The 25,831-nt window shown below is 37.9% G+C and overlaps 1 protein-coding gene across 4 annotated transcripts; it reads left to right on the forward strand.

Annotated features, from left to right (window-relative positions):
• The first annotated feature begins 2 nt into the window (after window positions 1-2).
• LOC137274074 (septin-11-like) lies at window positions 3-21,100 on the forward strand. Of its 4 annotated transcripts, none has more exons than XM_067807059.1 (12): window positions 16-127; window positions 7,479-7,508; window positions 9,343-9,472; window positions 10,198-10,311; window positions 11,697-11,778; window positions 15,072-15,212; window positions 15,822-15,939; window positions 16,450-16,539; window positions 17,084-17,180; window positions 17,425-17,581; window positions 17,792-17,924; window positions 18,203-21,100. In XM_067807059.1, exons 1-12 carry the CDS (start codon window positions 104-106, stop codon window positions 18,359-18,361), a joined length of 1,275 nt encoding a protein of 424 aa, XP_067663160.1. In that variant the 5' UTR covers window positions 16-103; the 3' UTR covers window positions 18,362-21,100. The 4 variants fall into 4 exon arrangements, with proteins under 4 accessions (XP_067663163.1, XP_067663164.1, XP_067663160.1 ...); XM_067807061.1 differs by lacking the exon at window positions 11,697-11,778 and adding an exon at window positions 11,827-11,908; XM_067807062.1 differs by lacking the exon at window positions 7,479-7,508 and having other exon boundaries at window positions 3-127.
• The last annotated feature ends 4,731 nt before the right edge of the window (window positions 21,101-25,831 follow it).

The following is a 25,831-nucleotide window of genomic DNA, read 5'->3' on the forward strand; positions in this document are numbered from 1 at the left end:
TCGTTTTCTGTCGTTCAACCCTACTTCCGGTCTAAGATCTGTCAGTCTGTGCCTTGTCTTCATCGAAATATTTTAGGAATTTCTAGCCAAAAGACCGCTAAGGATGGCTGCAACAGAAGTGCAAAGGGTAAATGAATATATATTTTAACACAATGCACGATATATATGATGTTCGGGATGTGAATGCCTTTATACAGGAGTCTTCAATGGTCATAATGAACAAAGACAAGTTGCTTCCATTTAAATGGACTGAATGATTCATAAACATGACGTTTCTGTGGCTAAATGTGTTCTTTGACTAATTTTTGCGTATAACTTGACCCATTAAGAATTGGCGTTGTTATTTTAGCGGATCGTATGCCGGCAACCCAGTTCAACAAAGTTACAGTTTACCTCTGATATCTTTAGCAGGAAGTCGGAAATACGTTAAAAGTCGTCTTACACACCCATTGGAAATTGCATTTTTCCTTAACCTCGGATAGATACAATTTGCTGTTCAGTGTGCTATTTATGTCGAAAGTTTTACAGATTGTCTGTTAAATTTTCAGGAATCCATCTGACCCACGAAGGTCCCAGGGTAGAATAGGGCTTCAGCAAACCATGCTTGCCATAAAAGGCGACTATGCTTGTCGTAAGAGGCAACTAATGGGATCGGGTGGTCAGACTCGCTGACTTGGTTGACACATGTCATTGGTTCCCAACTGCGCAGATCAATGCTCATGTTGTTGATCACTGGATTTTCTGGTCCAGACCGCTGCCATATAGCTGGAATATTGTTGAGTGTAGCGTGAAACTAAACTGACTCCCTCACTCAAGAATCCATCTACTACAGCAAATGCTGTTTGACATGTTTGAGTAGTACAATACATGCAGTTGTAGAATATGTTCGCCACCTTATTTTGTGACTATTGGGAATGAGGTATAGCTAAAACAGCACCATATTAGTGAAAACGGCTACTGATTTATGGGCTAAAACAGCACCACATATAGAACAAAATATGACACTGACTTACATGTTTTATTTCATGTCAAAATAAAACATTAGTAAGATTATATCAACATACATAAACAAAGTCTGACATTGACTTTCATCAGGCCCTCCTAAGTAATTGAAGGAATTACAGCAAATTTGAAGGAATTGCATCTCAAATGTAAACAAAAGCAGCCCATTCGCGAAACAATTGCAGCGATATCAGTAGTTTAACGGTAATAACAGAAACACATCGGCCCTATCGGAAGCAATGTCGGTAATACTGGAAACACGATCGGCCATCTTCGGAGATTTTTCGGTCGCGAGCGGAAACTCACGCAGCAAAACATGGTGTCGTTCGACGAAGCACCCGTCTCGGTGAGATTTGTTTTTAGTTCCTACTATTACATTATTATACTTATCCACCTTTGACCACCCGCGTTGAATGCGTTTAGGTATGAGGTGTTGTCGGGGCAATAGCTTATGTTTTTAGGAAAATATTGTCACTGCAGAAGAGTGTCAAAAGTCATGCCCCTTGAGATTGTTTACATCTGATCATCGAAGTCGTGCCGATGATTACGAACATCATGAACGTGCGCCATGAAGAAGTTTATGAGCCATAATTTTTCTTGCTATGAAGTGCAATTGACAAATTTAAACATATTTTACAAAAAAAATGATGTTATATCTGGCGCACGTTCGTAATCATCGGCATGACTTCGATGTTCAGATGTAAACAATCTCAAGGGGCATGACTTTTGACACTCTCCTAGAGTGACTATCTTTTCCTAAAAACATAAGCTATTGCCCCGACAACACCTCATACCTAAACGCATTCAACACGGGTGGTCAAAGATGGATAAGTATAAAAAAGTAATAGGACGAACTAAAAACAAATCTCACCTAGACGGTATCTTCTTCCAACGACGCCATGTTTTGCTGCGTGAGTTTCCGCTCACGACTGAAAAATCTCCGAAGATGGCCGATCGTGTTTCCAGTATTACCGACATAATAGCAGATGATGATTTGTGCATGTATGCCTTTAGTCTTCCTTCTTGGATGATCCTGGTCTAGAGGGGTAGGAGGCTGGCTTCTTGGTGAAGCTCTGGGATAAGTCTGTAGATTCCTAGTGACTGATCACCTTGTTATTCATTCGCTTGTACCAGCTTGAACAGAAGAATACATACTTTTACTGAACTGATTGCTGTCAACTGGCCAGGTTGGGGTTGATGACAGTGCCAGTGTTTGCCAATGTTCAAATGAAGCCCCAAACTATAACTGGTCGTCTTGTTTCTCACACTGTAGCGCCAGTGTGCAAGTAGTAGTGGATTTCTGAAACAAAAATATTATCATTATTATATATTATGTATTTATTAATCATTCATTGTTTATTATATATTATATTTATGAAGTTATATATTTAGGAAGGATTGTCATCTGTAATACCCGAATAACATGTGAATCCATATGAATCAGCAAGCGTCTTCTTTCCTTTCTGTGAGCCAATGATGAATGATATGTTATGGGTACATTTTTGCATTTTAAATACATTGAGTTTGAGCAATTCCAGTTGATTGAATGTCCTTGAAACACCAAAGGGTGCAATGTTTTGATGCTACTCTCAGCACAGTCAATGTATTTGTCGTCTAAATATACTGCAAGCCGATTATCAGGTATGGGATGCATTTTTCAATCACTGTCAGCGTTGACGTTTTATCAACTCAACATACTGGACCCATGAAGGCTGGGTAGAATAGGCCTTCAGCAACGGATGCTTGCCACAAAAGGCGACTGTGTGTTGAAGCGACTTGATTTGACTCATGTCATCAGTTCCCAATTACACAGATCATTGGTCATGATTTTGATCACTGGATTGTCTGGTGCAGGTTTGATTATTTACAGGCCGCCGCCATATAGCGGGAATATTGCTGAGTCCGGCATTAAAATTAAACTCACTCACTCACTCACTCACTCACTCACTCACTCACTCACTCACTCACTCACTCACTCACTCACTCACTCACTCACTCACTCACTCACTCACTCACTCACTCTAAACATACTGCAATCCAATAAATGAAAATAATGAAATTGTAAAACAGTTTTCTCTGTCTATTCATTGAAGCCATCGGGTTGCACTTAGTTGTTGTGAATGTTCATTACTTTGTCGGTAACCCACCTCATCCTTCTTCTCCAGTTCTACTTCTCAGCTGGTCTGCATAGTTGAATGTTGATCATACTTACCTGATATATCTTTTAATTAAAAAAATACTAAAGTCATCGTATCAATGTTCATCATCAAAATTTTATTTGGTGCCGTCTTTGCCATAACATTGTAGCCGTTTTTGTCTAGGCGAGGTTCAGTTATGTCCAAATGGTGCTGTTTTCGCCATGTGCTGTTTTGCTGTGGTGACATGTTAGCCTGAACCCATTGGTTACTAGTCAAATGGGCCGAAGGACAAAAGGGCCGAGAAGTGCCAAGTCAAAAAGGCCGATGGAAAAAGTGAAAAGGGCCAAGGTGAAAGTCAAATGGGCCAACAAAAATTCAAAAGGGCCTTATTCCTAGTCATATGGGCCAAGCAGGAAAACAGTTTAAAAACATTTTACATTATTTACTGACACATATAGCATTGAAATAGCATATCATCATAACATTATTAAAATGCTAATGGCATGGTACAAGCATGTAACCAAGTGTTCATGTAATGGCAATACATATAGTTCATCATTTACTTAACTGACAATCGTAATTTACACTAGTTCATTCATTCAAAAGTTCATGATTTAGACACTGTTCTTTTGTTCATAATTTACACAAGTTCATTCGATCATAATTTACGCTAGTTCATGCGTTCATGTGCCTGCTTCTGCTGTGTGGCTTTGGTTATGTTTAATTAGATTTGGATTGAAAACTTTCTACAACAACAAAAACAAGCATCCCATGTTTTAATTGGATTTCGAATAATAACTTAATAACAACAACAAAAACAAACTTCCCATGTGGATTGGTCATGCCACTGAGTCAAGAAGAGTCATGTTCAAATTCCAGTTAAAATCCCAAGAAACCAAACACTATTTACACTATTTTACAAATGTAATTTATTAAGTTGGCCCTTTTTTATGCCTTTTTGTCTTATCATCTGAGCCCATTTGACTTTAAGGATCAGCCCTTTCGACTTTTTTTTCAACCCTTTTGTCCTTCGGTGCTTTTGAGTACAACCCTGACAATATACCATGTTTACCAATAGTCCTTTCCTCAAGTGCCCAGGGTTAGATTGGGGTCTTAGGGCAGTGTTCACGTTAAAGCAGAAACCTGCGTTTTTCACACAAAAAATGAAAAAACACATAAAAGATAGTTTCCGTACTTGTTTTGTACACATACATTGTGATTACTAAATTACAAAAGTTACCTTAAAACAACATGTTAAGAACCAATATATTTTTAAATGATTCGCGATTGTAATGAAAATATTACATGAAAAAGGTTTGGAATAGACATTTACTATTTTATTTCTGTATGCACTTATACAAAATCTACCGCAAACACCGTAGGGTGAGGATTATAGAGTTAGGGTAAGGTAAGAGTTTTGGTTTGAATCAGTCTACATAAATTTATCCTCAGTACTTTTCATTACACTCCACTACTGAGTCTAACAAAACCTTATGGGAGGTCACGTCAGGTAACCTTTGAGACTGACCAATCAGAACACAGCTTGCCAAATCACGAAAGTGGACATTCACACATACCTTTTGAACTTTTTATCGCAAAAAGGTTTATACCTGAACGATTCCAAATGCTATTCAGCGTACGCTTGCTTCCGGGTGATGCACATGGCGTACATACAACCATGACAACGGTGAGTAAACAGTTGCTGAAAATGGTGTTTTTGGCAATATTCAAGGATGTCATCTGGCGGAAATATTAGCTAATGGTAACGATGTCAACAGAAACCCCAAAGTGTATATACTGCAGGTCAGATAATTGTGTTATATGCAGATTTTTCTTTGTGGAGAGTTCTGTGTCAGTGACCTCAATATTTTGAAAGTCCCTCCGATCCCTAAATAGTAGTGGTTGTCTGATTGGTTAAACCTATTTGACAGTCTCGCATTTGATTTGACGGTCATTGGTGGCTCACAGGTTACCTGACGTAACCTTCTACTAGGTTTTGTTAGACTCAGTGGTGGAGTGTAACGATTAACACTGAGACTAAGTTTTCTTAGACTGGGTTTGGGTTAGCCTTTCTTTCTTTTTCTGCCTGGGTGGGGAATATATCCCATAGGGGCTCCATACAATATTAACTGCATGTTAATTTGCATTCTTAGTGATGAAGCTTTCCCAGTTGAACAGACTATTGCATGAACTGATTGAAAATATCCACATACTCTGTAATTGTTGTTTCATTAGAATATATATATATATTCTAGATGAAGACACAAATCAGTGCCATTTGCAGTGCTCTTAAGATGCACATGTTTAATTGCATGAAGATGTGATATAAATAAAAATATACTTGGAATAAGCAATAGTATCAAAGCAATGGGGATGAGGTCAGAATTTCATATCTTATATATCCAGAGGATGGTTATAAAACCTTATATTTACTTGTTTTAAAAGTATGTTGACAGATTCTACATCAATTATGGCATATGTTATGAGGACAACAAATGTTGGATTATTTTTAGATCAAACAGTCACAAAAGATTATGAAGTACATTAGTATAAACATTTGCATTATAAAAATAGACGCAAAAAAGGTACTGCAGAATATCCTTATGTTTAGTTTAAGGCCAATGTACTAGCAAGGTGATGACAGCTGGTGATGTAAATATTGCCAAACATAAATCCAAAGTAAAGTTTCAAAGTTTAATTCAGGTTCATACCGTTCAAATACCATACCACAGCTGGTCAAGAAAATTAAAACACACAGGAAATTGCAGGTCTGTGCCCACGTGAATCATGTGCTTTGGGAGTAGCTTAGTGGTAAATGCCTTCATGCATCTCACCGAAAGCACGTTTTTGACTCCCCTCATGGATACAATGTGTGAAGCCCATTTCTGGTGTCTCCTGACGGGATGTTGTTGGGACATTGCTGGAATATTGGTAAAAGTGGCTTAAAGCCCAACTCACCCTGACACCCAAGTGAATTAACTGAAAACAAGTTGTCTGTAAGATAACTTATCATGTACATCAACAGTGTTTTGTAATCGTGTAGAGCCTTTTCACTTAAGTTCAGAAATTCAAAGAATCTGCAGATCCACTGAAAACCCGATACCATGTTTCTGATTGACCTAAGTGCGATAAACTTAAATTTAATAAGTTTCATCTGGGAAGGGAGATAATAATTGATCAGACTTCTTCAGCTTTGTCTCTTTCTAAAGTGTGAAGGTGAAAAGACTTTTGTTACACAGGAGGCAATGTATTTTTGTTAACACATGTATAAGTCAGCAGTATTTCTGATACCTGTAAAATCCGTGATACTTCAGCAACCCATGCTTGCCACAAAAGGCTTGTTCAAGATCAGTGTGTTCTAGTTACACTACAAAGAGATTTTGATCTAAAGCAGTCTCTATATTTTCAAATCTCCAAGCACCTGAGGCTGTATGGGCCATCAAACATGTCAAATATATGGGCCTGCTTAGAAATAGAGCAACCCACAGAAGTTAGAAATAGAAGTTGTTTAGGTAAGGTTTTTCCAGGTATTAATGATCCGAAATAATGTGTTTACGAAATATGCATAGTTGTAATTATGATCACTGTCTTGTTTCAGTTAACAATGATTATGTTTTTTCAAAGATGGGGATTTTCCACAAATCTGTGGAATTCTGTGTATTTGATTTCACTATTGTCATTCCTTATATATGTTATATTGTTTCAGTTAGCATGACTCAAAAGATGCCCAGTCCATTTTCTTCTCTTGTCACTCACACCTGTTCTCATTCCTGTTTTTCCAAATTTAATGTAAGGAAGTGATCTTACAAATTTGTGTTGTGATTATTTCATTATCAATACGATGGAAGAGATTAAACTAGAATGCAGGTAATGTCTGTCTTGTTTAGAATGGGCAGTAACTTTAGTGATGGAAATTAGCACAAAAACTCTATCCAAGACAAGGTTTGTTCCTGTTAAAAAGTATCCTGTGTTCAAGTTGAATGTCAGACATTTGGAGAGACATTGCTATATGTTTTCGTGGAAATGACTATTGGTGCTTGTTGAAGTCCTTGGTCATTTTCAACACAAAAGCACTGTTGGTGAATCCCATTCCTTAGCAGGGCTAGAAATATTTCATCACTTTTAGTACAAAAAATGCAGGATACAGGATTACCATAGTTGTAATGTGGCATTAGGGTATATCACAAGTCTTTTGTCTGAAATGGACTCTGCTCAGGCTAGTGAATTTGTGCTAATTTCCAAGCATGTGATCCTTGTCAAAATAATCTTAGATTTGACACTGCCATGATTAACATAGTTAAAATCATTAACACTTTGGTTCTGGTGACTTAATTTCAGGATGACAACAAAACAATTAGTTTGCCAGAGGTGAGACAAAATACTTTTTTTTTTCTGATAACTTTTGTGAGAAATACATAACTCTGTCAGACTCAGAAGGACATATTCCAGTACAGGGCCTGTTTCCAAGAACTTGAGTTAACCTTCATCTGGTGCATGTTGACCAAAGAAAACCAGACCCCTCACAATTTTCCAGCTGTGTATCTAAGTTGAGCACAGATGCATGAACCCATTTAAAATATAGAATTCCAATACAGTCTGTGTTGAGTTGCAGCATAATTTGATTATGAATTTCTGTAAAACATAGGACCATATGGACACAATGATAAATTGCACACAGTTTGATGATGTCAGACACAAGAATGCATGACAAAGTACTCAAAACACAAAGATTAGTAATGTTTTGCAATATTCAAAGATGAGATGCACACTATTCAATGATGAGATGCATACCAGGTAGGGTGTTTTCAGAGAGCAGTGATGTGTGGAAATGTTAGGCTAAGTGAGATTATGAATTTGAAATATTTTTACTCACACTTAGTGCATGTTGAAATCAGGTTGCACTTTACATTTGATAGGTTGCCTATCATATTGTTAAATGAAACTGTGAGGAATGAAAAGATGAAGATCTAAAGGGACGTTCCTTTCCCTGGTTAGTAATGATGCTAACAATATAAAGTAAGTAATTATAGCTTATTTAAAAAGATGAGAAGCTTTCATACCTACAAGCTTTTAACACTACATTAAAACTTTGCCATCAACAATGATTAAAAAAATACAAGAATTCCTATTACTCAAAGAGTTGTAGAAAATGAAATCAGAAGTATTCATTAACGGCTTTGAATTGTGTTTATTTTTGTGGTTTATTCAACTTTATCTCTTAAATTTATGATAATTAGGCCTGTGACAAGGACATTTTGGATTTAATCTCTAATTTCAAATACCGGTACTTTATAGTCTTGCCATGGAGAAATCAACTTACTCAGTGACCAGCAAATAGTCAGGTTTGAAGGGTCCTGGAAAACTCATGTTATATTTGTTGTATTTTTTGTTGATTGTTGTGGCCACCAAATTCATATAATATTTTTCAACTACCTTAAGTTTACCACTGCAACTTATGCTTAAACCTTCAAGCATACTTTCCTCCATTTCTAGTAGAGTTTAGTGACATTTCCACTGGTATCAGTGGAGCTCAGTAGGCCAAACAGTTTAGAGCTTCTGACTAGTAGCCAAATATACAATATATTATGTCAATATTTACTTAGGATTTGAAATTTATTGCAGGTAATAATTTGTGTATTGAGATAAATACTACAGTGTACTGCATCATACTGCATGCATTCTTTCATTTGTTATTTGTTATGGATCAGCAACAAATGGATATAGCATTGCATGTTACCTTCGCAGACTTCACAATCTGAAGTTTTGTTAGATGCTTCTATTGTTATAAGGTGTGTGTGCTACACACATTATATATAGAACATTAGTGGTGAATAATTTCACTTTCTTGATCAGAAGGATTTCAATTCAGATTGTCACTTTATATGTAAGTTTTCAAGGTAAAAATGTGCACACAGTATATTGTTTGGATTATGGGCTGATGCTGTATCTGAATACAAATTGTATTGCCTTCATATTATTGCTTTATGTTTTGTATTGTATCCATATTATTGCAATATGTATTGTATTGCATCCATATCATGAAATTCACCACCTCACATATACATGTATCTCTAGAGCCATTATTTGATTTAATTAGATTGTTCTCGTCATGGTATGCCAGTTACCTACCCATTGGTATGGAAGTTGGGTAGTTCTACTCTCCTGACAGATGGTTTTAGCTTGTGTTTCTCTCTATTTGCAGATGCCAACTGTACAGGCTCAGAACTTAAGGAATCTCACCTTGACAGGCCATGTTGGGTTCGACAGCCTGCCAGATCAACTGGTCAACAAGTCTGTATCTCAAGGCTTCTGTTTCAACATCCTCTGCGTTGGTAAGACAATTCAGTTACCTTAAAACACCTCAATTTCAGACTGCTACAGCTACCTCAAGAAACCTAGCACCAAAATGCATACTAATCACAAAACCCTATCACATAATTTGTGAAATCTTGTAGCAAGATGCCCTTAGATATCATCCTGGCAGCAGGGTTGCTGCAGTCATCGACTGTACATAGCCTGCTTTCAGTTATCTATTTTCTCTACACACTATGTCACTGAGTAAGCATAACCAGGTTTTGTATTTTCAGCATAGGTCTTGCAGTGTAATATAACACGCTTTGGTTTTAAACTCTATACTTGTATATTACAGCTGTGGTGTTAAGCAAGTGAGCCGTTACTGAAGGAAGAATCAGTTATGTTTTCTGCATTGTTTTTCACAGCTTCAAATAAGGCAAATCCTCTATCTTGCATCTGACTTTTTGTTCTTAGGATAAGGTTCTTGACTCTGTTGGTGGGGGTTCAAATCCAAGATTGAACTCAACCCAACAAAAGTACTGCAATCTGTTCTTTACTCGGAAAGTGTAATCCCAAATATGACATGTTACATTTGTTTTTTCTAAATGACACTGTGTATTCCTACACTGTGAACAGTCCTCTCATACAGCTGATTGTCTTCCAAACTGACCTAACAATGGGTTACAATTTTGTATTGAATGAAGTGGAAGAAGTACAATAAAATGCTGCTTGTCCTGAGCAAATCACTTATTTCCTGTTCTAGGTGAAACAGGCATTGGCAAGTCAACGATGATGGATACATTGTTCAACACCAGCTTTGATTCTACTCCCAGTTCTCATGATCTGCCAGGAGTAAAGCTGAAGGCTCATACATACGGTAATGTCACAACAACAGTGCTGCAGAAGGCAGTATCATTTAAACTTCAATACTGCATGCTTCTTAAAGACTGCAGCTGTTGAAACAATGGTTTGTACATGAAAAGACAAAAAGATTTCCAGTTAGTCTGTGTAAAATGTATTTTAAGATCACAGATTATAGTTGGTCACAATTATGAATGAATAAATGAGCGAATATTTCATTTTTAACCAATTGATGATGAATGAATTATTAATCCATTTAATGTGTGGCAATTTATTTGAAGATATAATATAGTATCACATTATTAAAAATTCCAGTTAAGATGAATGTTTTATGAAATTTTATCTGCAGAAAATGTTGATGCAAAAGTATCTATTCCTTTAAATTTCCATATTGACTATTTCTAATACACTGAAAAATATACATGAAGTGCTCATTATAAACCATTTTATTTTAAGAGTTTTGATTCTACCATTGTAACAATACTGGAAAATTATAAACAGTTCTTGCACAGTGCTGAAATGTTTGCAGAAGTGGCCTGGGCCCTGTTTCACAAAACTCTCGTAAGCCTAAGATGTCGTAACTTTTCTCGTAGCTCTCGTTCCTGGCATACTGTAACATAGGAGGTGCAAATGCTACGAGAAAAGTTACGAGATCTTAGGCTTACGAGAGTTTTGTGAAACGGGGCCCTGATTATTACAAAATCGCAACTGAAATGTAGCAACAGATGTGTTTGGTTATTTACTTCCTTTTGCTCACAGCAGGATTAGATAGACTTTTTTTTTTGATTTACATCCTTTAATTCCTTTGCACATAGTGTTGCATAGTTTATTTATCGTGAGCAACTTTGTTTTAGTGAGAAAAGATCAAAACGTTTTAATCTGTGCAGTATCTGGTATTGTGCCGAGAGTGAATGACACCATTGTTGGTGTCACCTGTTGCAGTGCAGTGGTAATTCTCTTCATAGAGAATACCACTGCTCCTTGAAAACAAATGTAAAAACTGAAGACAACTTCATGCTTGATTTGAAACAGGTAGGTTATATACCATTCACACTTGTTACACATAACTGGATTCAGCTGACTATATTATATGTGTGATGGATACCTTATTATCTTAATTAGAATAAAAGCACAATCTCTCTGGGGGTAGTGTGGTAGTCCAGTTGTTAAAGTGTCCACTCATAACGACGAAGACCCAGGTTGGATTCCCCACATTGGTACAGTGTGTGGAGTCCATTTCTAGCATCCCCTGTTGTGATATTCCTTGAATGTTGCTAAAAACAAGGTAAAACTCACTCAGTCTTTCTATGTAAGGGTCTGTTTTCATAAACATGAATAGATACAGACTGCTATTTAAGTTTTAAATTGTTCATTCAATGTCTCATGTGTTGATAATTGCAGATCTACAGGAAAGCAGTGTTCGACTCAAGTTGACCGTTGTCGACTCTGTTGGCTATGGCGACCAGATAAACAAGGAAGAAAGGTATGCTCGGTTCATAATGTCATCTCATCCCATGCTTCAATATTTCAGAGCTACAAGAGAAGAATGTGAGTTTAAAACTGACACTGGTAGACTCGGTGGGCTTCGGGGACCAAATAAACAAAGAGGATAGGTGAGATCACGTAGACGGGTGTTGCTTCTAGCTTCTTACTTTTAGTGCTTCCTCATGCTATACTCTCATCTCATGTGATTGTGTCTTCAGTACACTGTGTGGCCTTGGACATGTGGAGGTGGTTTTGACTCTTGTTTTAATTTTTCACATCATATTTGTGAATGGTTCAGGTGTGTTTGATGTTGTGAATATTATCCTCAATTTGGTGGAACTACTTTTTTGTGTGTGTTGTTTGTTTTGTTGTTTTCGTAATTTGAAGGGTGGATGTATTTTATCTAGCAGTATCATCTGTGGTAAGTTATGAATTAGAAAGAAGGGGGTGATTTGGTCAACACTGTTTTCAGCAGCTGTACATTGTGTCAGTTTTGAGGAGGTGGCCAATTGGTTTAAGCATTTGATAGTCACGCCACAGACCCAGGTTCAGTTCCCTCATGGATACAATGTGTGAAGCCCATTTCTGGTGTCCCCCACATTATATTGCTGGAATATTGCTAAAAGAAGCATGAAAATATACACACTCACACACAATACACCTCTTTCCTCCATCACCCATGTTTATCGTTTAACTGTGAAGCATGATTGCTTTTTTGTAACCTGATTGGATGAGGACCTATGGAATATGGAATTCTTATAGGACTTACTCTATCCAAATACAACCACTGCCTGAGATTTAGCACAGAGATAGTGACAAGGCCATATCCTGTGTTGTTGAATAATATTCCCTTTTACCTGATGTAAGATTCTCATTGGTCACAGTGTTAATGTCTCTCATTGGTCCAAAATAATGACTGCACAGCAAAGCATTTGTATGTATAAAGTATTGAAGATTGCTTTGATATGATGTGATTGGTTTGGTGTGGGCAAAATTGTGTTTCTGTTCCCTTCGTCTCCACTTGTGATCTGTGTGACAAGTATGAGTACTGTGTTCATTGTAGGTTATATAATTTCTCCTTGAGGACTGGGAACCTCTTGCTTAGATGCTATTGTTCTCTGTGCAGAAGAGTTGTGTATCTTGGACATGCCAGAATTCAGTGGTTCAGATCCCAGATTTGCTGTGGTTTGTCAGCACCTGAAGGGTGCTCATCAATGTGGTAAACATCTAAGATCTACATCCCTTCATTCTTTCCCCCCACATTAACATGACACACCATGAAGTGTGCTTCAACGCCAGCCTAACCTAAACACTCATGTTTCCTTGGACCTCCATTAGCTGGCTTGCCATGCTTTTAAGTTGTTTCCCTTAATGCCAACAGTATAATTTTACAATCTTATGGCCAGTTTTTAAGATATTTTCACATTTCATTGGATATGAACAACTTTGATCCTCAATTTTTCACTGCAAGATATGTTTTTCGGTCATATTATTAGGACATTGAAACTATGAGTTTTGCAGTTAGTTTTGATAAATCATCTTCTGCTGTTGAACATTTTAATTACTAATTCATATTCGTGTGTTTGGATCAGTAGCATATCTGATACTGAATGATATTGACTGTTTCTTACTTAGATCGTTAGCATGATAATATGATCATATCACACTGCACATATTGGGTGTGTATTGCCCCTTCAATACCCATATATACCAGGTTCTCTGCACCAGTCAGTGATCATGTGACATTAAACACGCTAAGGTACTAAACTGCTCTTCCTTGAGGGTTCTAGATATGTATGTCTATCAAAAAGCCTCAAGTGTCTGTGTAACACCTAGCTTATTTACATAGTTGACATTTAGTGTTAAGGGTCATGTGGTAGTGGTTAACACATTTTCTTGTCACGACAGTTCAAATCCCCACATGGGTACAGTGTGTGAAGCCCAATTGTGGGGTCTACAAGCAGCATAAAACCCAACTCACTCACTCATTCATTTCCCAGTTACTGACAAAGAATGGGAGTGTCACATGTCATGTGTCACATGATCAACAACATATAGAATCGTGGGAGTTTTAGTAGTGTCGAATATGGACTCATGTTTAGTTGTACAGCTGATGTGTATACAGTGTGAAGGTACCTGTGTATTTAACACTAGATGTTGGTGGACGGAAGTAGTGACAATAATTTGTAGCTGTTTAACATTTCTAGTATTTCAAAATTCTAATTACTCGTTTTCTTTTCATTATTATTGCTCAGATGTTATTATTATTTAGAAGTTACGTAAATCATTTTAGTTGATCCTAGTATTTTTAGTTAGTTATTGTGAGATGTTATATCAGTTGTATTTTTGCATTGCTTACGAAAGGTTACTTTGTTGTTGGTAAACCCCATGGAGACCCTGATTGGGAAAGGTCACCATCATTACAATGATGGACATGGGTTGACTTACTGCTGGTCAGATTCTGAAACTTTGTTGCATGTCATAACTGAGATGTCATTGGCAAAGTGATTCATGAAAGTCTGTCACAGACTGTCTGAGATTGTATTTCTTATCAGAGCAGAAATATCACATAAATCCTGCATACTTGTTTCAATTTTGTTTCAATCATTCTAACATGCATATTCTTCTTCTTCAAGGAAACTTTAAGTAGATATTGTCTTCAGTGACTGTTTCAGCATCATTTCCTTTTGCTCCACAAAACAAAGTTTCATGTTATGTAGTGAAGCAGCATTTGCAGGATATTTGCACTGTATCATATGAAACAGTAAACCAATGAACCAGTACCAGTACCCTCACAACATCAGAGTGTTTTGCACATCTGACCCATAAACTTCTCATGGGCTCTGATTAGGTTTCAGTAACCCATGCTTGTCGTGAAAGGTGACTAAAGTGATTGGGTGGTAAGGCTCCCTGACTCGGTTGACACATGTCATCGAATCCTAATACCGTAGATCGATGCTCATGCTGTTGATAACTGGATTGTCTTGTCCAGACTTGTTTAGTTACAGACTGCCATGCAGCTGGAATATTGCTGAGTGACGCATAAAAAGTTCACTCAATCACTCATTCTTAAATTCTGCAACTGAACCCCTTTTACTGTGTCAGCACAGTGTATTCTTAGAAGCCTAACTGATTGACATGGTTAAGAAATCTTTCAGGAGTATATCCCTCAAGACAATTCTGGTAAGATGCAGTCATTGCAAGGGTCAACATGCACCAGTGCGACACATGAGGTCCTGGTTGATACTGATGGGAACATATTCCATAAAGGGAGATAATTGTTGTTTCCAGCTGGAAGTCCATCGTAGACTACATCGATACCAAATTTGATGCTTACCTCCAGGAGGAGCTGAAGATCAAACGTATGCTCCACAGTTACCATGACAACCGTATTCATGCTTGTCTCTACTTCATTGCTCCAACAGGACACTCGTGAGTATCCCTGTTCGCCCAATTTAACATTGATACATAGGACATGTGTCCCAGGAAAACAGTCTCCCAAAACAAAACACAGGCGGTATGTGGGAGCAGCTATCCTAGTGGGTAGACTTATTGGAGCAATGTTCTAAGAGTAGCTTTCCCAGTGGGCAGTATTTTGGGAGCAGCTTGAATTGTGGCAAGTAATCTCGGAGCAGTATTGTAAGAGCAGTTTTTTACTTAGAAGAGACTAACATTTTCTATGTTACCTGCTGGGAATGCCAGACTGAGCGAATTCATTTCATACTTCGAAATATAATTGAGTCACATGTGATTACTGATGTTTTGCAAATGCCAATCAGTGTAAGTGAGATAAGTCTAAATTAGTAAATCATGTCGTCTACTAGCTTCTGTATCATCTAAAAATCTGCTATTGGCTAATTGCCTGACTCTGGTACCCCTTTTTATGATCCGATACCCATGCTTCAGACAGTTTAAAGTTAGGATTGAGGTGTTTGGTAAATATGTAGTACCATTGGGGTCTGATGACCAGTGAACCACTTACAATGTTTCACTCAGTGCTGTATTCCTGACATTATTGCAGTGCACTTGGTTTCTCTTCAGGCTTAAAGCACTAGATCTGGTCACAATGAAGAAGCTAGATAGCAAGGTCAACATCATACCTGTTATCGCCAAAGCTGATACCATTACCAAGACCGAGCTCCACAAGTTCAAAGCAAAGGTGAAAATAAGAAAAGTTGTTCTCAGATGTCAACCAAGTGATGTTACTTTTTAAAATGGCCCACATTCTTGGTGTGTTATAATTGACTTCAAACCCTAATTTCTTAATGCATCTAATTTTTTGCAAAGTTTCATGCAATTTCAGAACATATTCAATGTAATGATTTTAAACTACTTTCAGAGAAATGGTTTGCAATCTGTAAAGTTTCATTTGATTGCAACATTTCTGGTATGGCTAGAAACATGAACATGAGTACACAATGCCATTTAGAAAGTGATCAAATGTAACACGTTTTATTTGGGATTACACATCTCAGTGCGCTTGTGATAAGGTACCTGACTGGAGGGTGTGGGTTCGAATCCTGAATGGTACTAGAATCTGTATTTTACTGAGTAAGTGTAATCCCAAATATAACGTATGTTAGAAACCTGTGGTTCTGGTGGAAATCTGAATGTTTTCTGTGGTTATTGCTTGAATGTAGCCTAGCTATTGTGGTCCTGAATGTTGCAGATTATGAGTGAGCTGATGGCCAATGGAGTACAGATCTACCAGTTCCCGACTGATGATGAGACCGTAGCAGAGAACAATGCTTCCATGAATGTAAGGATTGAAATAATATTGTGGGTAAAGTGGGTAAAGGCATGCTGTGTATGTTGAATGTTGGATACTTTCAGTTGACCTAATCATGAGAAAAGTTGCAATATTGCTTTTTGTTTTGGACCCAGGTGTGGTTAAGAACAGAGTTGTCTTTAGACTTACATAATTAAGATGTATCTTAGTTGACCCGTTAAGGTCCTGGGGTAGAATGTTCCTTCAGCAACCACCCGTGAAGGTCCCAACCGTAGAACAGCCCTGCAGCAACCCGTGCTTGCCATAAAAGGCAACTATGCTTGTCGTAAGAGGCGACTAACAGGATCAGGTGTTCAGGCTTGCTGGCTTGGTTGACACGTCTTCGGTTCCCAATTGCGCAGATCGATGCTCATGTTGTTGATCACTGCATTGTCTGGTCCAGACTCAATTATTTACAGACCGCCGTCATATAGCTGGAATATTGCTGAGTGCGGCATAAAACTAAACTCACTCGCTCACTCACCGACTCACTCAGTGTACGTTAGTTCTTCTATTGGGTTCATCTTCTCTACAGAGTCACCTACCTTTTGCTGTGGTTGGCAGCAATGATGAAGTGAAGATTGGCAACAAGATGGTGAAGGCAAGGCAGTATCCTTGGGGGACAGTGCAAGGTAGGTTACGTACTTCATGGAAGCTTGAAAATTCAAGTTGCATTATCTGGTTGATCGGATTGTCTGATCCAGGCTGAATTATTTACAGACGACCATCACAAAACTGCAATATCGCAGACATTTACAAGACTCCCTCTATTAGATCAGCTTATAGTTTATTGAGTTGAGGTGCTTTGTTTTGTGTAAATTATTATTTTTTGTCATGTGGAGAGATGATACTTATGTTAAGCTTTGTACCTTTCAGTTGAAAATGAAAACCACTGCGACTTTGTGAAACTTCGCGAAATGTTGATCAGGACAAATATGGAGGACCTAAGGGAGACAACTCACAAGCGTCATTTCGAGCTGTATCGTAGACATAAGCTGGAAGACATGGGGTTTTCAGACAGCGATGCAAAGAGGTGAGAAAAGTAAACATTATTTTGGCCCCCCTCCCCGAAAATAATGAAATATACATAACTAGATGTCAAATTTCAGGAGATACATCCTCAAATATAATACCTGATATTATATGTATCTCAATTCATCTGATGTTTTATATTCATATACTTGGTGATGCTGTCCCGTTCAGTCTTTTGTCTGAGTGATACTGACATGACGTTTGTCCCCAGTCTATCAGAGACGTATGAGCTGAAGCGTCAGCAACATATCAGCGACCTGCAGAAGAAGGAGGAGGAGATGAGGCAGACGTTTGTCATCAGAGTCAAGGAGAAGGAGGCTGAGCTCAAGGAGGCAGAGAAGGAGGTAAGTTCTGAGAGTGGAAATTACTACAGGCTCTTTGGTTGAAATCATGATGAGACATTTGTCTGTACATTGAAGCATATGTCCTGGACACTTTGAATAAGAATTGGTCAAATTAGTTAAATACTATATTATGTCAGTGATACGGTTATGTAAAAATTTGCCTATATGCACCCTTGTAGTCTGTGACTTCTGTTCATTGTGCCAGAGACGTCATTAAATGTTGCCTGAGAACTAAGTATTGTGCAATCATTGACTTTGGTTAACATCATGTCTTTTAGCTCCATGCTCGCTTTGACTCATTGAAGAAGCAACATGCAGATGAAAAGAAGAAACTAGAGGATCGCAAGAAACAGTTAGACGATGAGATGAATGTTCTTCAACAGAAGAAGGCTCAATACCAAGCAAACCAATCTACCATGGGCAAGAAGAAGAAGTAAGGGAGATAACTCTTTATCTCCACCTGTAGAGGGAGCTGTTGGGAGGGGTTCAAGTCAAGCAGACGAGCAGGTCTGATATTGAAGGTTGAAGATATGTAGATCTCTACACTGATGATTCAACGAACACAGACTTCATTTCCTGACATGGAACGATCTGTCTATGAGTATTCAATCAGCATGGACAGTTAATACAGATTATCTTGATTTTGCTGAAGTTTCTTTCATTTCATTTCATATCCTCCAATCAGATCTATTTTTTAATTAATTTTTTTTAAGATTTCAATTTTTCTTGGAACTCAGGATTTAATTTTTGTCATTTTACTAATCTATCATTTGAATCAGAATCAGTGTATGCAACATTCTACATAAACAGGTACCCTAACATAGAAGTGTAGAGGCACTGCCCAATTTTCGTTTTTCGGTGCTACAGAATGTATGGGCTAATTGTATATGTGTTTGTTTGTCTTAAGTCTTAAGATTGACCGATCATGCAAGACAATATTGCACGGAACCCATATCAAATGGCCTAAATGAGCACTACCACTGTGTCTATGCATACATTCAGATATGCTTTGACTTGAATTCCTGCTCAGAATTTTTTTTTACGACCAAGTCAGGCCATACGAACTACCATAGTCATGTATTTACTTATTAGGTTTTGTATGCATGTTTGTAACAATTCCTGTGTTGGAGCTACGTCAATGATTTGTAATCCATTTATATCTTGCCACCAGTAACTGGCTTGTATCAAAGTGCATTTTAATCTTCCAGTTGTGCTTAATGTTTTCTTGACATTGCCATGTAACTTATCTGTCAAACCCGGAGACTGCATTTGCTGCATTTTTACTATCACAACCAGGCATGAATCATGCTTTGGGTTTAGTTGTATTGTGACAGTAGTATTATTATTTTTATAAGTTATTTTTCTCATTAAATAAGAGGCAACAGAGTGATTCTATCATGGCAACTCTTCACACAGCCTACTGTCCCTGTAAATTATACCCATATTACCATGGTAACCATATGTCATCGTCTCCTCAGGGCATCATTGTTGTCATGGTTACAATAAACATCATCCAACAAGTGCAATATTGCAATATATCTTCAATATTTAGCTTTGAAATGCTCATGCAATGTAGGTATGACATACAATCTGCTACTACTACATATATCTAATTGGACATGCTGCTTGGTCCAATAAATCACCTTTAAAAGCAGGTCGGATAATTTTCAAGAGCATATCAGAAGATTTCTAAAACTATGAAAATAAGCATGGTCATATGCTTTATTAATTTCATTATTCTATGTGGGTGTGGAAAACCACCATCACATCTTTGACAAATTAATTAATTAGCATAATTTTGCTTTTAAACACTTCTAATAATTCTGATGTGAGAATCACTGGCATGTTTAGGGAATGTTTATAAAATACCTGTAATGGTAGTGCTTGTGATATTTTATGATGCTTCGGCTGGAGATATAAATGATTCATTGTTTAGCTATGACCTGACGCTTTACACAGGGTGATAATGGATAAGAGTTATATCCTTTAATATCAAACAGTGATAGTCATAGATGCTGCTAGTCCAGAAGATAGACATGACTGGCAAACAGTACCAGTCTTGAAGGCTTCTACTGATGTCAGTATCTGATTCAAAGTAGATCAAAGATGGTTACCCTAATTCAGGACAAGTAGAATTGTTTTGCGTTGTTATGAGATAAGTCATGTGCTTTACTGTATACCTAAGGTATTTTTTGTCTATTTCAGTGTAATTTACTTAAAATAATTAGTAGTGTCATAATCATTTAAACTGTAAATGATAATTTACATGATATGTGTTTGTAAATAGAATGTGTCAGCACTTACTGTAGAAGAAAACAAACTCTTTGCTTCATCAAACCTTCACAACACTTTTGGAGTTAAATTTCAGTTAAGAAATGAATAGTATGATACTAATGTATTTTATCAGATATTTTATAATTTGCTTGCCTACTGGAATGTAAATTAATTTCTGTATTTATGCACCAAGCATAACGTAATGCATGTGCTTCATTTATCCCTGTGTTTGTGTTTTGTACCTACGGCATATTGGACCAACATTATATAGATGTGTGGGAACATCTAGGTTCTGTTCTGTAGGCTGGATCCTTTTCTGCTGGGCCAACTGTTGAAGCCAGCAAAGTACAACCAGAATTTCAAAGAAATGTCTTACAGTTAGATGTAAGAAATTAGATTTACAGACTTTCATAACTTATAAAATACAAAAAAGTAAATAACATGAATAAATTTTATTAGTGGAAGAAGTCATTTATTTTATTTTTCATATTTGTTTGACAAAACTTACATTTTAGTTCAAGATCAGGGCTTCCGCAAGTTGTAATTTGGCAAGTTTAGAAATGAAGGATGTTAGTACCCTTTTCTTTCTGTAATTGTTCGATTATTTTCTATGATACAAGCATCAGACTAGTGAGTTTTTCAGTGGAATATGCAATAGTGCGTTTGAATCTCAACATCTAAACTACCTATATCACCTATATAACTGTTATGGTCACATAAGTGTTACAATCATGTGAAGAAATGTCCGTTAATTAACTGATAACACGTGATGGTAATTTTTCAAATTGGTTGCAAACAGATAGTTTTCCCACATAGTAGCAGCATTTGGATAGAATCATTTCAATCCACTTTATAATGACACAGCATGCATTTTATAAATAAACTTTTTACTTATGTGCCAACATTGTGTTTGAGTCCTTATTGAAGAAGATTTGTCATGACCTCTTGTCTCCACAACCAAAGCCTGGGCTGTACTTGGAGGGATGCTCTTGTTATCCATGTATTAGCAAATTTGCTGTTCCAGTGACTGTTCTAGAATGAAGTTTACTGTATTGTAGCTGTACATATACTACCGACAGAAAATAAGGGAACCAAGAAATTGAATGTAGATGACTTTGACTGTGACAGGGTCCGTTATCGTGGCGTATCTCCCAAACGCAACATCCAATGACAATGGAATTTCGCATGATACATGCCCAGCACGTGCTACACGTGCATACAGAAGTTAACTCCTGTAAATGTACTGGAGAAGTCGCAATCACCAATGCAATAGAGACTGACACTTACTGACAGAAATGCCTCCGAGGGGGGGGGGGGGGGGGGACACATCATTATGTGAAATGTGAAATTGCCCGGCAGATGGGTAAATCAAAAAGTGTAATTTCACGCCTGTGGGTTAAGTACCGTCAAACGGGTGGGGTTGCAACGAGACCTGGGCGTGGTAGACCAACATCAACGACACCACGACGGGATCGTCTCATTACGTTAATTGCTCCACGCGATAGGTTTAAATCGGCCCCTGCCATCAATAGAGAATTCCGCACACTCACTGGAAGACGCATTTCAACCTCAACCGTTAAAAACCGACTCTATCAAGCTCGTCTGAAAGCAAGACGGCCTTTTAAGGGTGTCACCCTTTCAGCTCACCATAAGCGCCAAAGATTGGCATGGGCTAGGCAGCATCAGGGACGGGCTATGCGCCACTGGCGTTACACCATGTTCTCTGATGAGTCAAGGTTTTGCCTACGATTCACAGATGGCAGAAAACGTTGGCGTCGGAGCGGGGAGCGATATGCCAGAGCAGCAATTCTTGACCATGATCGATATGGAGGCGGTAGTGTCATGGTGTAGGGTGGGATTACACATGACAGACGATCAGATTTGGTCATCATTAACGGAGCCATGACTGGTCAGCGATACGTTGACCAAATATTGCGTCCCCAGACCTGTCCCCAACTGAACATCTCAGGGATGTTCTTGATCGAAGGGTGTACGCCAGGGACCCAGGACCCGCAAACATGGCCCAGCTTGGTGCAGCTCTCCAAGAGGAATGGCGGGCAATACCACGAGCAACCATCCGGAAATTGATTAACAGCATGCCATCAAGGTGCCGTGAATGTGTCGCCCAACATGGTGGACACACCAGATATTGAACTTGACGCCTAAAATTGATTTTATTTATTTAAATTGATATTTAAAGCAGTTTCAAATTCGCTATTATTTCATTAGTTCCCTTATTTCTTGTCGGTAGTATATCAAGCTTGTTCCAGCATGTACCCTCTCACACAGTTGGTGTACAGCTCGGTCACAAACCACTGATATAAGATACTTCTCTGGAGGAAGGTCGGATGACGCCTACTTCAGTACATTGATCGTGTCAGGGGAACTTGACTGACTAGTCAATGTTGATGCTTGTAGATTCCAGGTATGGTGCATGTGGATAAGCAGATCTCATTTCTGGATATTGAAAATGAATGAAGGTAAAGATGCAGAAAGTACAGAAACATGAATGTGTCCATGGCATGTGAGTTCATTTGGAGTTCATCAGAAGCATGTGAAAAGTAGAGAGAAAAATCTGATTCAGATGAAATTGGAATCTGGAAAAATGACATGCATTCTGTTGATTGAGAGAAATTACCTACTGATACGGATTTGTTTTGGGGAAGGACGTGAAGAGGGATTAGGGTGGGGTGGAGGTGGTCTTTTGTGTTTGGTCTTTGCAAGATGATCATGTAAACATTTGCTAGCATGTCATTGTCTTTGATTTTAATATATTTTCGGATTGTATTGAGCACAGCATTTCACAAGATTGGAAGCCCTGTCGTGAAAAGAAAAGCATTAATATGATTTGCCTCACATACTATCATAAGTGAAATATATACCTCCAGATTAGAGGTTAAAGGTCAAATGCAGCGCAAAACACAACTTTGCAGATTCTGATACCTTTCGCTATGGACTTACATAAACAAATTATTCAAAATGCAAATTCAAGTTATATAGTTGAAAAATAACCACAAAAACTCCAACAAAATCAGAGTTCGAACAATTCACTAAAATACTGTCGGAAATAGAAAAAATAATGTTGTATAATGTTACTCTGTATCCCTCAAATTTACACAACTGCAAACAAGATTAAGTCGAAATAACTCACTTTGGCCTAACTGGGCATTCTTTGGGATGCGTGAGAGGATATCCAGAAAAGAATATCTTTCTTGATATTGCGGTAGGTGGTGGGGTCATGGAGGATCTTGTTGACCACTGTGTGGACATCTGGAGTGTTCGGGATGACTGTGGCCTTGTCCTACATGACCTCCTTTGAACAGCAAGCCCGCAGCACCACAACCATCAAACGTACTTGCTGGTACAGAAAGGTCGAGGACACCTTTGTCATTGTATATCAAGACCCCGACCCAGTTACCCTCCTGCAACACCTCAACCAACAGCACCCCCGGATCCAATTCACCTTAGAAACAGAAACAAATTGTCAACTTTCCTATCCAGATGTCCTTGTAGCCAGAACCCCAGGTAACAAGATCGAAACCAGTGTCAATATATAGCCAACCCATTCTGACCAATACATGCACTTTGACTCCAACCACACTTTTAAAACAAAAGTGGAATCATCTCCACCCTCACCAGACGGGTCATAAACCTCTCCCCCAACAGTCCTACTGCAGAAATACAGCAGTTCAAGCACTACCCGTCAAAGACAGTTGATAAAATCAGCAACTCCACTCTCCGCCCAACAAGAAAAAAGGCCACCAACAATCCGGAACCAGCACCTATTTGTATCTCTTTGCCCTTCATTGGAAAAGGGACTGGGCGGGGGTCACTCTGTCCTTAAATTTTAAGATAATAGAGTCATTCACATTGTACAGGCTTCACCATAAAAATCATCATCATACACAACCCATAAATTAATCATTATGAACGGTCCCTTACAATAACACAATCCACAGGTCGGTGAACTCAATAGGTTTAACACATGATGTTGCATTAATGAGAGCGGTAACTTCTCAGTTGCCAGGCGGCCCATGCGTAATGCAGCGTATATGAGGATTATCCAAGGTTGTCTAGTCCATCAATAGTTTCCTGTTTACTTGACATTAACGTAGAACAGATCCGAAAACGCACATTTGGGGAAATTTACTGACTAAATAATTCTTTAACCAGGAGGAGACAATTCAATTGCGACTACTATGTAGCATGCACCCGCTGACACACTTGAATAACTCTAACATCCCCGATGCTCTCTCATAGCTTTAAGAAGTGCAGTTTACTCTACCACCATGTATGTGATAAAGTATTCTTTTTCCCTGAACTATTATTGTCGGGATGCGTATGTCCAAATTTAGGAGACATTTTTACCTTGCCTACTATAGTCTGTTTGTGTCAAACTGATACCGATGAATCACAAACCACAGGGGCTGTCATCTCAAGGTCCTTCCATAAAGAGCTAAAACCTCGTTTAGTCCTTTTACACGATGCTAAGACCCCGTTAGTGAAGTGCATACCTTCATGGCAGTTTTAGCGTTACAAGCCCTGTGTCACAAACTCCAAATGGGTTCATGATCAAACAATCATTTCAACGCAGAATGTAATCAAAATATCAGACCATCTCTGATAAAAGTTTCCTAACGTTTGTCTCCAAAATAAACCAAAAACAAACACACAACAAACTATCATCATATTGTTTTGATTTTCCGTGTGTGAAATTTTACGATGGTAAAAGTAGTGCCTTATCTGGAGAAAAGATCGAAACTAATCTTAAACTGCTGTAATCCAATATGGCCGTCCAGCAATTCACATTTTGACATGCACTAAAGAAGATTTTTAAAGCACATCGAGTTAGTACATACTGCCAAATTCTTACAAAATATCCTAAATAAGAATGAAGATATGTTTTTTTATAAAACTAATTTTAGATGAAAATAAACATTGTAAGGAAACATCAAGATACGCATAACTAATCAAGTCATCCCGATACAGTTCTACATTATCTATGTTTGATGTATATGCTACGAATAACCGCAGTATTGCAATAATCCAATTAAACAATATCTAATCACTGGCAAAGTGTGGCGGTACTACCATCTGAACATCACATATGCGGTTTCTGCTTGTTGGCCGTTTTCAAATATTTGCTGAATCGTAAAACAACGCTAATCACATGGTAATGTAACAACTGCTATGCGTGAAACTAAATAGTATCAGTGTAATCAGGTAAGTAATATACCATCCAAAAAAGGAAACGCATTGGTGTATCGTATTTTTTAAAATTTATTATTTACCTATTATGTTCAAACAATCGTCAACATATGTAACAAAAGTCTTGATAACATGATTTTACACAGCTGCACAAGTATAAATCGATTTTACATCAAAAAGTAGAATTTGATGAGATTTCCTGCAAGGATTAGAAAGGCACCGTCACAACGGAACAGAAATCACCTTCCACTTGTGCAGCATTCACTGTCTGGTAATAAAAATCTAGATTTCTTTCAGAAATTGGCATTCGTGCTGAAAGAGTTTCAAGGTCAAATCACTACGTCACGTCTTGAACATCGCCATTGAAAGAATGCATGCTGGAGATTACCAGGTGTCCACAAAGTTGTATAGATATTACCTTGAAA

The sequence above is a fragment of the Haliotis asinina genome, chromosome 2 (genome assembly GCF_037392515.1).
Source record: "Haliotis asinina isolate JCU_RB_2024 chromosome 2, JCU_Hal_asi_v2, whole genome shotgun sequence".
NCBI lineage: Eukaryota > Metazoa > Mollusca > Gastropoda > Lepetellida > Haliotidae > Haliotis > Haliotis asinina.

What these genes read in the sequence shown, in the direction of transcription:
- LOC137274074 (XM_067807059.1), top strand. Translation starts at nt 104, where the DNA reads ATGGCTGCAACAGAAGTGCAAAGG. An exon ending in GCTGAAGGCTCATACATACG is followed by an intron (nt 10,312 to 11,696) that starts GTAATGTCACAA and finishes TGATAATTGCAG; the next exon opens with ATCTACAGGAAAGCAGTGTT. An exon ending in CAGATAAACAAGGAAGAAAG is followed by an intron (nt 11,779 to 15,071) that starts GTATGCTCGGTT and finishes TGTTGTTTCCAG; the next exon opens with CTGGAAGTCCATCGTAGACT.